This window comes from Apium graveolens, unplaced genomic scaffold, assembly GCF_009905375.1.
Source record: "Apium graveolens cultivar Ventura unplaced genomic scaffold, ASM990537v1 ctg8206, whole genome shotgun sequence".
Classification (NCBI taxonomy): Eukaryota; Viridiplantae; Streptophyta; class Magnoliopsida; order Apiales; family Apiaceae; genus Apium; species Apium graveolens.
The window spans coordinates 15,527-31,523 of record NW_027420979.1 but is presented as its reverse complement, the minus strand read 5'-3'; the positions used below and the strand labels follow the sequence as shown (position 1 = coordinate 31,523).

General features: G+C 31.0%; 2 protein-coding genes and 1 long non-coding RNA gene across 5 annotated transcripts; all 3 read right to left on the bottom strand.

Moving 5' to 3' along the window:
* Nucleotides 1–2,071: 2,071 nt before the first annotated feature.
* LOC141704746 (uncharacterized) lies at nt 2,072–3,247 on the bottom strand. Its single transcript, XM_074507930.1, has 5 exons — nt 3,184–3,247; nt 3,035–3,116; nt 2,848–2,956; nt 2,604–2,758; nt 2,072–2,517 (listed from the first exon to the last, which is right to left on the bottom strand). Exons 1-5 carry the CDS (start codon nt 3,218–3,220, stop codon nt 2,394–2,396), a joined length of 507 nt encoding a protein of 168 aa, XP_074364031.1. The 5' UTR covers nt 3,221–3,247; the 3' UTR covers nt 2,072–2,393.
* Nucleotides 3,248–4,775: 1,528 nt separating this feature from the next.
* On the bottom strand, nt 4,776–5,166 carry LOC141704743 (uncharacterized). The gene is made up of 2 exons (XR_012568060.1): nt 5,006–5,166; nt 4,776–4,912 (listed from the first exon to the last, which is right to left on the bottom strand). It is a non-coding gene; the product is annotated as an uncharacterized LOC141704743 (long non-coding RNA).
* Nucleotides 5,167–7,686: 2,520 nt separating this feature from the next.
* LOC141704742 (uncharacterized) lies at nt 7,687–11,586 on the bottom strand. Of its 3 annotated transcripts, XM_074507925.1 has the most exons (9): nt 11,299–11,583; nt 11,177–11,225; nt 10,651–10,800; nt 10,475–10,552; nt 10,142–10,170; nt 9,496–9,952; nt 8,688–9,408; nt 8,242–8,435; nt 7,687–7,798 (listed from the first exon to the last, which is right to left on the bottom strand). In XM_074507925.1, exons 3-6 carry the CDS (start codon nt 10,681–10,683, stop codon nt 9,739–9,741), a joined length of 354 nt encoding a protein of 117 aa, XP_074364026.1. In that variant the 5' UTR covers nt 10,684–10,800; nt 11,177–11,225; nt 11,299–11,583; the 3' UTR covers nt 7,687–7,798; nt 8,242–8,435; nt 8,688–9,408; nt 9,496–9,738. The 3 variants fall into 3 exon arrangements, with proteins under 3 accessions (XP_074364026.1, XP_074364028.1, XP_074364029.1); XM_074507927.1 differs by lacking the exon at nt 11,177–11,225 and having other exon boundaries at nt 11,290–11,586; XM_074507928.1 differs by lacking the exon at nt 10,142–10,170 and having other exon boundaries at nt 11,299–11,578.
* Between the last annotated feature and the right edge of the window lie 4,411 nt (nt 11,587–15,997).

Below are 15,997 nucleotides of genomic sequence, written 5' to 3'. Positions count from 1 at the left end.
TTGATGTATAACTGTCTATCATAAAACGGCTGGTAAATAGTAATGTTATTGCTGGTAAGAAGAAATGATATTTTGAAGATTTGTTAAAAGTATTCTTCTTCCAACTTTATTCAACAATCAACTTGACGTTTGCTTCTCTTCTGAGGCTAACGTGTGTGATGTAGTTCTTAATATGAGAATGACATAGCTTTTTCCATAAAGTAATCATAGTTTTGCCGCAGGTCTTACCTACTACTATGTATTTTATATGCTTAACTACTGCAGATATTTGAAATTTCTTTAAGTTCTTTACTTGTATAATGATATTACAGTTTTCCGGAACTAATTAGTTGATGCATATTTCGACAACTACTGGTGCAGTTCAAATTATTGCACTAAATTTAACTTTATATTTTTTTTTAAATTTTTTATGTATTCAAACTCTTTGGAAGTTTATTATCTTTTCTTTTTCAACAAAATTACTTAAAAAATGGTTTGCTTTATTATAAATATTTTACCCACAATATACTACATATTTTCTACCACTTCATTTTCCCTAATTAGAATGACTACTGAGAAAATATAAGTAAAGCAACATTACTATCGACAATACTATATACATATATATACAATACGCTCAATGTCAAGACTTCGAGCTATATCCGGTATAATTTTTTTAATAATTTAATATTTATTAGCGGTGTCACAAAAATTCAATACTAGGATAGAATTTGGCCAATTCTTCATATATCCGGTATACCTAGACTCCTAATTATTACAAGGTTAATCTGATTATCCTTTATTGGAAATTATATATTAATGTGATTATTTTAACAACATTATTTAGAGAAAACAGTTCTAAATAAATACTGATACTTTACACTTTATTTATTTATTTTTTCCAGTAAACGATGCTAATCACTTTTTCGTCGTTGCAACTATTCTGATAATTAGAGATTTTCTCGTCCCTAAAGTTATAAATTTTCAACTTTAATTTGTAGTAAGTACTGTCTTTATTTAAAGACAAAATTTTACTTCTACCATTTTTTCTAAAGATTATGACTGTCCAAAAAAATATTGTAAGAAGCCATAATTTATCTCGCAAGTCAACGTCTTATCAATATGTGTTCATAACATACTATAATATAATATAGAAATATTGTAAAATTGATACAAAAAATTATTACTTTATTATTTCCTTCGAGGAAGTAGAAAAGCAATTGTAATTTTACATTAATTTGGTACTTTAGATCTGTTGATGGAGTTACAACTTTAAATTGCGCCAAACTCTAGATGACAGTTAAACTAATAAATAATTTATAATTATTTTAAAAATTCTTCAAGATTTATAATTATTTTAATCATGTATTGTAGAAAGGGTCAATTATAATTGGAAATGGTGTAACATTCTAAACAATACATTTTCGTCATCCAGAGAACAGAAAATTCTTATTTAATATTCTACTTATATGTGTAACAATGTGAGTTTTTAAATTTTTACAACCTATAACATTTGAAGAATTACAAATATCATTTAGCATTAGGTCATGCCAAGAAATTGAAGAAAACATAACTCTCTCATTGACGAATTGTGAAAACTACACTGCAAAGTTCAACTGTTCAAAAAATTCAATTTCTGGGCTGATATTATATTTTCCATAGCTTAATATTCTTCCATCGCAACAATTTTTTTTCCAATATATTGGACTATCACACTTTTCAACATCATTGAATTACCTAGTTCATTCATATTTTTTTATATAAAAAATATATCAAAATACATTAATAACATAAGTCCAACATGAAGCATATAAATTAGCAGTCCAATGTAGAACACACCTACGTAGAAGATTCTACAATTTAAGGTAATAATAATTTGAACTCTGGATGTTCATTCACCATCCCAAATACATAGCATAAAAAAAGAAAATTAATTAATATACTTCTTAGTCTTTGAAATTTTTTCCGAAGTCCTTTTGCTCTTTGTTGACGTTTCGGGGGTCTTGAACTTGAGTTGCGACAAACTATCCAAATGATACTTTCATGTAGATGGCTACAATAAGGATAATTATAATCTTTGTAACAATAAGAAATAAAATTAAATCAAACAGATACATGTTAAAAATTACCTCAAGTGGAGAGTCTTGATATTTGTCAATTTCACAACTAAGATTGATCTCTTCAGATTCACATAATAGGGTCATTTCATAAATATCTGTAGCTAGGTAAGACTTGCATGATTTTTCAATGTTAGCCTGTTTAATCAATAGCTTCACACTATATTCCTTGTCTGCAATTTGTTTTAACATCTCCGGAAATATCTTCTCATTACATTCCTATATTATCAAGTATTTGGCATTCAATCGGATTTAATACATGATTAAATTTAAAGGAATAAAAGGTCTACTTTTAAATTAGAATGACACCTCATCAATAAAGTCATAAACAGTTTTTCCTATCAATGAACGAACTTCCCGATCTTCCAGTATTATGCCAATTTCACCAGTGGAATCCAATGTCTCCGCATATATCCTGAATCTGCATTAACAACTTCAATTAGAAAGAGTCTAGGGTGCAAATAAAATGTTTAAAATATAATTAAAATTAATAATTATTGAAGTTACTTTTTCAGGGGATGTGGAATGTCAGAGTTACACATAACACATTTGAACAACTCATCCACATTTTCATTTTCACGGTAGTATGATGTACACGTACGAAAGAACCATCCCATTCCTGTTGCTACTTTCCAGATTTTGACATTACAGATAACCTCTTTCTACAAATGTTGTCATATTTTATAACACATCAGTTACTGAGCATCATATATCAACATAATTCTGCAACTTTCTATAGTATGAATCTTGCCTTTGTAAATTCAGGACCAAGATTCAATATTTCTTCCAAGTTAAATTGTCGGACTTTCTCTACCTTAACACTTGAAAAATCTTCTTCAGAAAAATCACCACTATTGTACCTGATGATCATTTCTATTAATCATATGTTTTGAACATAAAAAATTAAGATGAAACTAATGCAAGTACTATTGAAGTACCTTTGACGAAGTTGAGCAACACTGTGGTGATGATAATTGAGGAAAAACTTTGTAGACCATACATGTCCAACCTGGACTTTTTCTAAAATAGATCGAATGTTTGTTAATCAAAAGTCAAGGATTAAAATATATGCTATGTTCACATGTACCTTCATAAAGATATATCTTTGCGCTAGCAATTATCATGATTATAGGTTCCTCTAGATCATCCTGTAAGATCATCCTGTAAGTTCTCATCTAACTCCTCAGCAAACTTGTCCCAAAATATAACATCAATAGTGGATCTACATAATAAATCAAATATTTATCAACCATTTTTTAGTGTTCATACAATACCATTTATTACCTAATTTCAGTTTTCATTTGAAAGTTTATTAATCAACATGTTTTCAACCTTCCATCGGTTAATCGAAACTTTTGTTGAACCTGGGCTTCTCCATTGCAGTTAATAAGGTGTTTCAAAGGGAGATCATTTTTAACCAATCCAACAATGTCTGATGAATACAATTTACAATAAAATCAGTTGAATCGTCATACATGGAAAATAGGCTGCAATAGAATTTGTGTAATAGATTGTACCTGTAAGATAAACATTTTGCTTTGCCACCTGTCCTAAATCGCCAAGATCAAAGAATCAAATACGTTCTCCTATATTAAAGTCTGATTCTCAGCAATTTCTTCAATTTTGGTATAAGCAGTAAAAATGATTTGTTTATCCGCACGGATGCATCTAAACTTATCAGCAGGTCTATATTCTTTGACAGTGAAGTTAGATATGATATAAATTCTTCCTATGACAATTTCTTCCAGTTTTTCATCAGAAATACTTCCGAGAACAAAAGCATGCATCCTATAATTCTGCATAACAAAAGTTGATTACGTATGATTCACAATATCCATTACATGTAATTGATAGATGACTACATGCTCGATAAATAACAAACCTTATCATCAAGTAACAGCAAGTTGAAGCCTTTAAAAATTTCTCCTTTCAAAGATACTCCACGCCAAAATCTTATAACTCGGACTTTAATTTTCCATTTGTAACTTCCAGGAGAAACAATTCTCAAATCATGAAATATAGTAGACATTGTTGGCGCAAAATATGTATTACAGCTGATGAGTATGGATAGGCTAGTACTACTTTGACATTTATAGTAGAATGGAACATAAGTATTTCATATTTAAGAATTGAACAACTGGTTGTTGGACAAAGTTAATGTTCATGCAGTGTCTTTTTATAATACACTTGATTCCATTTAACATTTTTATTAAAAAACTAAAACCTGTAAAGTACGATATACTCTATAGAATTACAGGAAATATTTTAATAAAGCGATTTCAACGATCATAAATATAATAAACTTTACTTTCTATGAATTAACTATGAAACTGCAATAAAGATTTAAAAAACACAACAATTTCGACACGATGATTAAATCAAAGTTTTCGGAGATAGCAAAATAGCAAAATAAAAATTTCTCATAGTACCGAAAATAAACATATTACATATTACAAAATATGGCCTTCAATATTTCAAAAGCGTCCTTCATCGAGAATGATTTTAACAAAAATATAAAAATATATCTCCATAACATCGATTTCACCAAAACGCAACAACATCATCACTGCAAAATTAAACACATGAGCCTAATTCAGAATACAAAAAAATTTGTCTTCATTTATGAAAAAGAATTTTTGTACCATAGTATATACCTTCTCCAGCTTAATGCTCCTATACTTTGTCAAAGGAACATTTTCATCATCAATAAGAGATAATGTATGAGGCTTCTTGCGCGCTTTAGATTTCTTTCCCGGTTCATGTACATTTTTCTTCTGATTCTTAGGAACATGTTCCACCACAAAACAATCCATTTCCTGAAAAACAATCTATGTTATTTTAAATAAAGATTCCTGCAATTTAACATTAGTTGGGCACAATATATGGTCATATTCTGTAAAGTTTCTTACACTTGAATTCACATTCTCTTCAGTATAAGCCTTTGGATCAACATTATTATTGTTCTCATCAACCATTTCAAAACCTTCAAAAATAGAACATGCCTCATACAGTTTGCTAGCACCTTTCAGATTTTCTTCCTTAATGCATAACGTGACAGTGTAGTCTTTTCCCTCAAGCAGTTTTATACATGGAGGTAACTTTGATATAGAACAATCATCCTTAAAAGGTAAAGCAAAACATGTTCGTCATTTAATTAAAAAAATTATAAAAATTGTGGAACTCCCAAATAATAAACACAGTGGATTCCAATGTTAAAAATAAGAAATGCTCATGCAAATAACAAATAGCTGGAAATTGAACGTACTTCTGCTTCATCCAACATTACTTCGAAGACAGTTTTGCCGGTCAACTTCTTCAACTCAGCATCTTTGAGTACAACAGGAAGTACTCCAGTTGAATCGGAGAATAACCCACAAATTCTAAACCTGATTTAATATTAAATGTTCACGATTAGTTCAGTAAATTTTAAGTTTCAAATAAAATGAAAAGTCAATTGCTTCAGAGTATACTCAGCAGATACCTTTTCTCAGGGTATGGGTAATATCTCATGCATGCAACATTAGGACATGTATATCTTTTATCTTCCAAGACCAAATCAAGATCACATTTCCAACATACGTAAACAAACCAGTTTGATTCATATTCTACCTTTTTTAAGGTAAGGTGGCAATTGACAATACACTACAAAACATAATTTGTTATAGGATGGAAATTTGATAGTGCGCTTCTAATAACAATATTTCAGTAATGCTTCATGAAATAATATATTTAAACAAATTACCCCTTTGAAATTTTCGTCAAGCTTACAAATCTGTTCTACATTCTTTAAGAGAACAATGTCATTTTCATCAACATCATCTGGAGTTCTTCGGAAAGTAGGATCCATCATTCTGTTTTTAATATCAGAACTAATATTAGAAGTACTAAATTAACATATTCATAATATGGTATAAATGAAGCAATCCTAATGTATAAGCAAATATTATTATACTACAATTGTAATTACTTTTTCTGCAAATCCTTTACACTATAGTTGTTGATGTTAATATAGAATCTCGTTGCCGGGTAGTTCGTGAGATAAAGTTCACCTAAATATCAAAGTACAAAATGAAATTAGAAGTTCATTCTCAGGTACAACTATGAATTATAATTTTAAGATTAAGGTTTGATAGAGTTCCCAGAATGTACCTTCGTACTTATTAACTTTAGCACTTGCTATAATAACTACAAAAGAATCATCAGATTGAGCATTCAATTCAGCATCCACCCGTTCAACAAACTTGTCAAAAAATGTCACTTTCCTCACATAGCTTGTAACGCCCCCAAATCCGGGGTCAGAGGATTTGGTCGTCACTATGAAACCTCAATCCAAATTAACCTGTTTAATCAATAAACAAATGGCAGCGGAAGATATTTATCATCTATGACCCCAAACTAATCCAAGATCTTTTAAGGTTACAGTTCTAGAAACAAGATATCCAAATTCCACAAATAAATTTTTTTCACTTCCTTTTAAAACTCTTTTCAATAATTCTCAATCTCCAAACTTAACCCTCTAGTATAACTTCGAAATGAAGTATACTAGGCCCAAATAAAATACACAACTATAATATAATATAATATAAATAACTTTATACAATAAAACTTACACTAGTCCGCAAACCCTGGACCAACCACCTTCCCAAGAGCTTCTTCTTTGCTTCCTCGAATTACGCAGCTAAACAACGCAAGCTAATCCTCACTGGAGGTTAGATTTGAAAACAGGCAAGTATGAGCGAAAGAAATGCTCAGCAAGATCATTATAACATATATAGGGTCATTTTGATATAAAACCGACATCTGCATTAGAGCAGAACATTTAGAATCATAGTTGCTGAATCATAAAATTTTAGTTGAGGAATCCTAGATTTAATTCCTCAATTATATTGAAAACCATTTTGATATTTTTGAGCGAAATGCTTCATCAATACTTTGAATCTTGACGAGAATAAAACTCGTAAAACAGTGTTTACAGAAATATTGTAAACCACAATAACATGAAACAATGATCATGGAATGAATCATAAACTTTACTCAACCGAACTCTTGAAATTAATACTTACTTTATTGTCATATCAAATTAGATATCAATACAAACTTTGATGCTCACAACACCCATACTGAAGTCAACATCAATCATCTATACTAATACCACCTTTGATATTTAACAACAACGTAAGTATCAGCATAAATCAAAATCTAAATCAAAACTGCATTTCACCATTATTCCAAAACAGAAACAGTTGATAAATCATTTATGCTATGATTATCAAAACAATAAAGAATTTTAGATATCTATTTAGATTGGAACCAATTATGCACTATGTTGTTCCTGATGATCAGTCACGAAACAGCACCGGTATCCCGCAGCCATACCGTAAATATAGGTACTACCCGTATCCCGAAGACATACGGTACCTATAGGGCGCCATAAAAGGCATAACTAGCCTTGAATGATATTACAGCTGGACCAATATCTCGATCACCTACGCTGTAACCAATAACCAGTAACTATCTACTTACAATTACATTCCTAACCTATCTAGCTCACTAAAGGCGCATTCCCCAAGCAATTCTCCCCAGATGGAAATGCTGCGAAACCATAAATAGTATCAGCTGAAGCAAAGTTCGTAGCATCACGTACAACTTCCACAAAAGCTCTAGCTTTGTCAATGACTTCATAGATCTTGCCTTTGTGTTCTCTAGTCGCAGAGCAATATGAGTTAATAATCAGTCTAAAAGCAATACAACCGAATATTTAGCACAAAGCTGAAATTAAAAAGTTATCTCTAGCCGCTATTGCTTTAAAACTTTTACAGTTGAATAAATTCTCTCTCATAATTTGCTCAACAGCTCGGATAATGACTAAAGTAGGGTGTCCTGGACCTTGATTAGGAACCATTGCTCTCAGCTCAACTAAATCAATAATTCGAAATAGGGTAATTCAAAGAGCTTTCAAGATAAGAAAAAAATCACTGATTAAGGCTTGGTTGTAGCTGCTAGAGTGAGAAGAAGAGAATCTATCTAAAACAACTTTACCAAATTAGCCAGGGTCGTGTCACATCAGAATATGTTTGTAGAGCCTTTCATCTCAATTAGAAAAATATATAAATAATAGTGTAGCGAAGCAATATATGAAACTTACCTTATTATGAACACTAAAAAATCCGGTAATTTGGAATGTGGCTCCTGACAAAACAAATAATCAATAACACTTCTGGATAGTCCTGCTAGAGTAGAAAGGGGTATCACCAGTAGCCGATTCAGGAATTTATCAAACATACAATTTGTTGTGAAAAATCCCATCCGAACAAAAGTCATCCCAATGGATGCTTCCTGCTGTAGTAGCAGCTATAAGTAAGAAATTTGGTGACACTCTTGACCAGAAAAAATACACTTATAAGCTTAAATTTGGACAAAAAAAATGATTAGAGCAGCTCCTAATTTATTCTACATCATCTGGATTCAAAGAGATGCAAAAAAGAGTAACCGTGAGAAAGATGAATTAAATATGTACATATCCACACACATGAGATAAGAAATCTGACCAGCCAAGTATGAAATAATTTCTAACAGTAACCACCTACTCACCTCTTCCAGTATAATACGATCCCATTTCACGGAGTGTAAAGTAGATTTGCCGTTACAGGATCCATATTCAACTCCTTCCGACTTGTTGGTAGAAGAACCAGCTCCAAAAGTCTTATCCTTGTTGTAATGCTTCCCTTTCTTTGAAGACTCCTCCTTTCCTTCATCCACCGACTCAACACCCTTGCCTTTCTCTGATCTGTTTAGTTCAGGATTCTTACCCTTCTTCTGTTTCGACTGCTTATTAGTTCTAATAGCATTTAGACCGCCAAAATATTTCAGGTGAATAGATATCTTATGTTCATAAAATAATAACTTTCCACACCAAATGCACTTATGTTTAGCTGGCATAACATTTTTCCTCTACTCAGCTTCAACAATAGAATATGTAGTAATAACAAAATCATAATCTGAGAATTCATGAAGGGTTTTGCCTCTGTTGCCTCCATGACACACTAGCACCTTGTTGCTACCTCTTAAGTTAAATCGATCAATCTCATTTACCCATTAAATCACAACAACAAGAGGACATATCACAAGGGTAGCTTTAACTTCTGGCAACCCTGATCAAAATTTACAAGTATGTCTGCCATAATGGAATCCCCAAACAACAGGTATCCGAAGATCCCAATGGTAAAGTAGATTCCTGAGCAAAGTACTAGAGAAATTCGAACAACTGAGGTCATATCTGATGCTTCCCTAAGCGCCCCTCCAATAATATGAACTGAAATTAAAAACATTTTCATAAGTAATTTCCTCAGAAAATTAGTGTCATTTATAAGAGTACTTGTTTCTATTAGTTGTAACTAACCATTGAAGTGAAAAGTGAATGTAGTGACGGTGACTGGAGATGAAGCGAAGAGGTTAAAGAAGGAGGCTCGATTGTCCAACTGAGGTATGAGCTTTGGTGTATTTGTTTTGCCTTCTAAGAGTGCTGAGATTGCCATTCCTGAGCATATCCCCACAAACACCAATGCTAACAGAACTGATACTGCTGAACAAAACCTTAATGATTCTTTAAAACAAAAAACAAAGAACACGGATACAGGGATCACTAAACTGGAACATAGCTAATGTATGTACGAGAGAGGTCTACATTGATTATTTGTATTGACCTACTCGACCGAACAAAACTAGTGGTAGTGAAATGAATATTAGAGTAAACAAAAGAGCGAAAGCTCGAGTGTTCCACCAGTGGATGCCAAACCATTCTTGCAGTACTCCCAAGTGAACTGGTCTGTCCGGCTGGTTTCCTGATAATACATCCCCTGTAAACAACACATTAAAATGTTATTAGACATTTATACACACACTCAGGTGCCATAAATAGGTAATGTAAACTCTAATGAACGGTAGGAATTTCCAGATACATGATTCTTGATGAGTAAATAGACTCTGTGAATATAACACGTGCAAGGTTAGCTTAAAGTAAGTTGATTCCTACAAAATGTTCAAACCTTTGCCTTGCCATTTTAGCACTTCTTCCCTGATAAGATGTCGAACCAACATATCGTCAGAACCATCCAATACCTGGACAAGCATTATTTCTCTTGTCCAGTCTTATATACATATATTATGGGCATGCTCCGCAATCCAGACCAGCATCAATCAACTTTTTAGTTGTAACATTCTTATACATTTAATTAGTTGGAACATGCAAGATATCCTGTGGCACTAATTAACCGCGACTAATAACATATAGCTTTGCAGTGATGCATTTAGAGCTCAGGAATGTAAAAGGCATCTGTCGATGTCATAACCGTCAAGTATTATCATGAACGGGCATGTACCTCTGGCATAAAAATTACAACATGATCTAGTGTCCGAGCATCAAATTTTGAACTGTTTGGCTTTTCTAGACCCAACACCTACAAGATGCATGAAGCAATGCAGTTAATCTTAAGTGTATATTATCTTTCAGTGAACGTTCTACATAAATAAATCTATAAATTAAACTCTAACTTACAGATCGAGCAAAATCAATAACAGAAATCTGCATTCCTAAGAAGATCCCAAGATATGGAACTTTATTTTCTCTGGCATAATTAGCAGCCAGTATGATTCCTTTAATCCCATGATCCCCAAATTCAGCAGGAACCAACACACGTGCTGCACTCTGAAGACATGGATAAAATAACAGTTCAAATCATTAAGAAAATATAATATTTGGGACCCTGCACAGCCACCGAAAAACACAGCATTCCCCCACTAATGTTAGAACATCAATGTAATCTTCAGCTATAAGCTACACAAATAAAATCATTTATGCGAGTACGAAATGACAACAGTAAATTCTAATTTGAATAGGCTTTCCTCCAAAAATTCCGATTCAACATGAAATTCTAAAAAATTAATATCAATACAACACGTGTCTAGCAGTAACAATAACAAGGCCACCAGTATAGCTTATAAAGATCTGTAAACCCAACTTCTTTCAAGATTAACAATACATACACCAACTTTTAATCGAGTAGATTAGAAGTTAATCTTACCTAATCAAGCAAACCCAATTTCTTTTAACACTAACAAAGCTCCAAAGACCTGTAAACAAAGCTTTATTAAAATAAAAACATAAAATTTGAAAATAAATTCGAAATAAACTTACTTTTCTCACATAAATTGAGTAGACCCAACTTCTTTCAAGATTATTTAGCACCAATCGAGCTCGATTTAGGAATTAATCACGTTTAATTAAAGGTTAGTACAAATAGGGGTATAATTAGGTTTAGAGAGAGTGATTGAGAAGAGAGGCAGTGAGAGATGAGGGAGAAGAGAGACTGAGAGAAGAGAGATGAGACAGTGAGAGAGAGGAGAGAAAAGAGAAGAGAGAATGAGAGAGGGAGGGGGCACCGGAAAAACTGAGAATAAAATTTTTGGTTAAGCCGGGAATTTTTTGGTGTATTAATGGGGGAAAGAAACAAGCGGACCTTTTTTTTTAAAAAAAATGATTATAAACATCGGTTAGTTAAGATACCGATGTCTGACAATACCTTTAACATCGGTTTTGAAGCGACCGATGTTAAAACTGCTTTTAACATCAGTGAAATTTCTAACCGATGTTAAAAGGGTGATGTCGTAGACACTATTTCTAGTAGTGGTGGGTCCCTACTAACGTGGAGGGCTAAATTTTAAAATTAGGAAAGTTATTGTGTGAACTAGTAAAATGTTAGTGTTAAAAATAAAGAAAGCTTAATACAAATTTTAAAAGTTATTTTCTAGTTTTCATTTTAAGGATTATTTCAATTTGAAAAAATGCATATATATATATATGAGTCACCACATTTTTGTTGTAGACCACGGAGACCACCTATGTTCTGCAATCAAAACCCTATGAAATATATTATTTTCTGAAGTATGCTTATGAATATCACTAATTTATTAAAATTATTGAATATCATTTAAGTTTAATAAGTATAATGTGTATATTCTGCAATCTAAACAATTTTTTTTGCAAACTAAACATGTTTCGTAGGATAACACATTTTGTAATGTTCTACATGCAAGTACATGTATGATATTCAATATTTTGAATAAAATAATGATCTTTGTAGAACATAATTCGTAAAATATTACATTTTATAATGTTTATGCAAGATTTTAGTTATCAAAACATAAGTGGTCTCCGTGGTCTCCAAGAAAAACATGGTCTTCATAGAATTTTACTCATATAATACATACATATAAATTGTAGGAATTTCAAAAGAAATCCCTGCTTAGTGAGAGAACTAGAGAGTCCTACTGATTACGGTTGATTTGATTTTGATCTTGTGGTTCGGATTTTGTGTAAACATATCTTTATTTTGTTTGTTTAGAGTAGCAGGGTAGTATTTTGAATATTTTTAGAAGATTTTTTGGGTGCCTGCTTCTTAGTAGTAAATAGAAATATATATGCTTAAAGAGCCTCAACAATATGACATTCTCGTTAACAGAGTACCTTGATGATCAATCTACACCCATGCCCTTGATGAACATGAAATACCAATAACATCTTCATAAACGAACAACAAAATACTTTAATAGATCTACACACCTAATTCTAACATAATAGAACACATTAATAAATTTACACCCATGAGTGAACAACTTAACATGGGAGGAACACAATAGTTGTTAGAAATTTAGGATAAAAAACAAGTCTTGTCGATACTCTTTCAAACTAAATAAGGAAAATTTAAAATCATTATTCTTTACCTTTGACCATTTTTTTCTTCACCAAGAGACAACTTCACCTCTCAAATATATGTGATTTGAACCTAACAATTGAACATGAAATCCTATGTTCTGTAGACTTTTCTTTAAATCATGATTCCACAAAGTTCCTGCAAGTTTATAAAATTGTAGTTATCGTTCTTACAATTTAAAAGAATATTAGAAAGTTTGGAAAAAGTAAAAGAACGTCGTATATTAATATGAGTACTATGTAGAATACCTATGTTCTTGATCTTCCATTGAAGATAGTGATATAACTCTAGGATATTCGATATTCTTGAATATAATCTAAGTAAAAGAAGTCTAATGTCTTAGAGAATCGAATTTGGTAAATTTCATATATTAGACCATTTTACTTGTTACACTGAACTATACTTTTTTTGTAATGGTATATACACTCGGTCCATTTTAGTCTTGTTGTCCATTTCTACTATTTTTTTCTTATCCCAAATGATTTGTCCGATCCAATAATTATGATAAATAGAGCGTGAATATCATTGTCTCAATTTTATATTAGCACAATTATCACCCTTTTTTGTTTGATTGAATAAAATATGAATTCTGATTAATGAAAAGGAAAAACTGGATGAAGGGAGTTCTTCTCATTACTCATCGTAATTTTTTTAATATGTATATTAATATACCGTGTTTAAGTTAATGTCAAAAAATTAGTTACAAGGTTATTATCCAAAAAAGAGTAGAAAGTAAATATTTCCTTTTTTAAATTTCTTCATGCCTTTCAAGTTGGTTAAATATATTGTACTAAATGGTTTGTAAAAATACTAGTTACGAATATAACATTATTTCATATTTAACTAGATAAAATTATATAAATTAATTACAAAATTGTAAATATGATATAGAGGGTTGGAATAGTAATTTTATTGAACACTTTAGGGAAATATGATTTTCCTCTTGCCTTTATATACACACAAAATGTATTTCCTTCTCAAAATAATATTACTCATATCATATACTGTGAAATACTTAGCCGCCCACAAGTGAGAGAAACACTGAGAGAGCACACGTTTGTATAATCGTTCTTGTTCCAGATCGTTGGACAATTCACGGTCAATCGTTCTTGTTGTAGATTGTTGGACGATTCTCAACCAATTGCTTGGATATAGAAAGAAACATAAATTGTGCAAATGGAATATGTTCAGATCTGTAGATCTTTCGGTATCTACTTCAATCAACTCGTAAGATTCTGAGCCTCTGAATTAACAATTTTTTCATGAATCCTTAAAGATAAGATTTTAGGTTTTTTAACATTTTGTTTGTGTTTATATGCTCAAATCCCACATCTTCCTCATCAAACCATTTTTCATCATTCATTGGTACCTTAATTGGACATAGCAATAGAGAAAAATTGTGCGAGTGGATTGTATTGGGATTCATGCATCTTTCATTACCCACTCCAATCAATTATTAAGATTAATATGAGCGTCTGAATTAAGTATTTTTCATGAATTTTAGAATTTTTGTGTTAATTTTTTTTCGATTATGTTTATGTACTGAAAGTCGCTCCCACGTCCTCGTGTGACCACTTTGCATCATCCATCCATCCTTTAACTAATAAATTTTTTAAAAATTAAATCACCATTCTAATACTCTAACTATTTTTGAACTGTAACTCAATAAAATCATTGAACAATATAATCTCAAAATTTTAAAATATATTTGCTATCCTATCATTCCTATTATACCAAAATTGACTTAATTGTTCTAATCGTATACTATTTTTGAGTTATAACTCAATAAAATCATCAAAAACAGGAATAATACAATTAAAAAATTTCCTATATTGGTAAATTTTTCCAACTTTTCCCAATTATAACTAGTTATAATTATAAAATGCTAACCATCTTGATTTTAATATGAATCGACTTACCCCGTCATCTGAATCAATTTTTAATATATATCTGTGTGTATTTGTGCTCAGAAATGGGTCATTTTACAAAGTAATGAATGTATACTTTATTATGATTACATTTTAAATCATCTTGATTTTTTGTGTTCAGATTTTCTTAAACAAAAAAAAATTATTTTATGTTTAGTGTAATCATACCAGAAGAAGAACTTGATTCAAACCATGATTAAGTGTTACATGCTTATATGTACACATCTATGTTTATTTATTATATTACGGTAAATCAAATTACATTAAGTTCGATTTTAGATTTTTTTATTAAGATATAGCCTAAAATTGTTAACATGAATTTTTTTCCTTAAGAAAAAAATTGATCCATATACAAGGTTTAACAGAAGTCATGAATCATTTTCATTTTTTAATTTTAAAATATTAAATATTTATATTACAGGAAACAATGAAGAAAGTGCTCCCAAAAGAAGTGAGGTCTACATTTATTTGGAGGTAAAATTTTAATTTTTTTATTTGAATTAAAATTATTTATAAAAAGGTCAGCATTGTATATGAACTTCCATCACATCTATTAGTTAGCTACCTACCTACAATTTAATGTGTAAAATGTCCTCTAATGCATCCATACAACAAATTTGCAGTTTACAAGTAAGGCTACACACTATTCATATTTTTAATCCAAGTAGTTATCAAAAAATTATATACTAAAAATACAAATCACATAGCACAAATGAGGAAAGAAAATCTAAAATTTGTAATCAATTTCATACTTAGGATTTCTCACATAGATGTGATCAAACATCACTCTAAATTGCTTGTGTTTTTCAAAAAACCTTAATGTAAATTGTAATATGTTGTCCAACATTTAGGCCGGGAATCGTGATATGTTTTTTAGAGTGTAGTATTGTGTCAATTTAGTTGCTGGTTCACTTGATCATTATAAACAGCAGTTTCCAGGAAAGATCAGTTGCTTTATTCATGAGTCTTGTCTGTATAATGCTTTTTTTCTTTGTTGGTTGCAACTTTTGTCCTCTGTAACCCTTGGCTTCGTAATTTTTTTCATCAAATTATGAAAATCATATCCTAACTTTGATCTTTTTCTTTCATAGATCCTCATGCAGATGTTTCCAATAAAGTATAATTACGATAAAAGTTGGATCAAGATATAAACCAAGCTAGTGAATCTGTCATCTGCATGACAGCCATTGATTTCACTTAACAT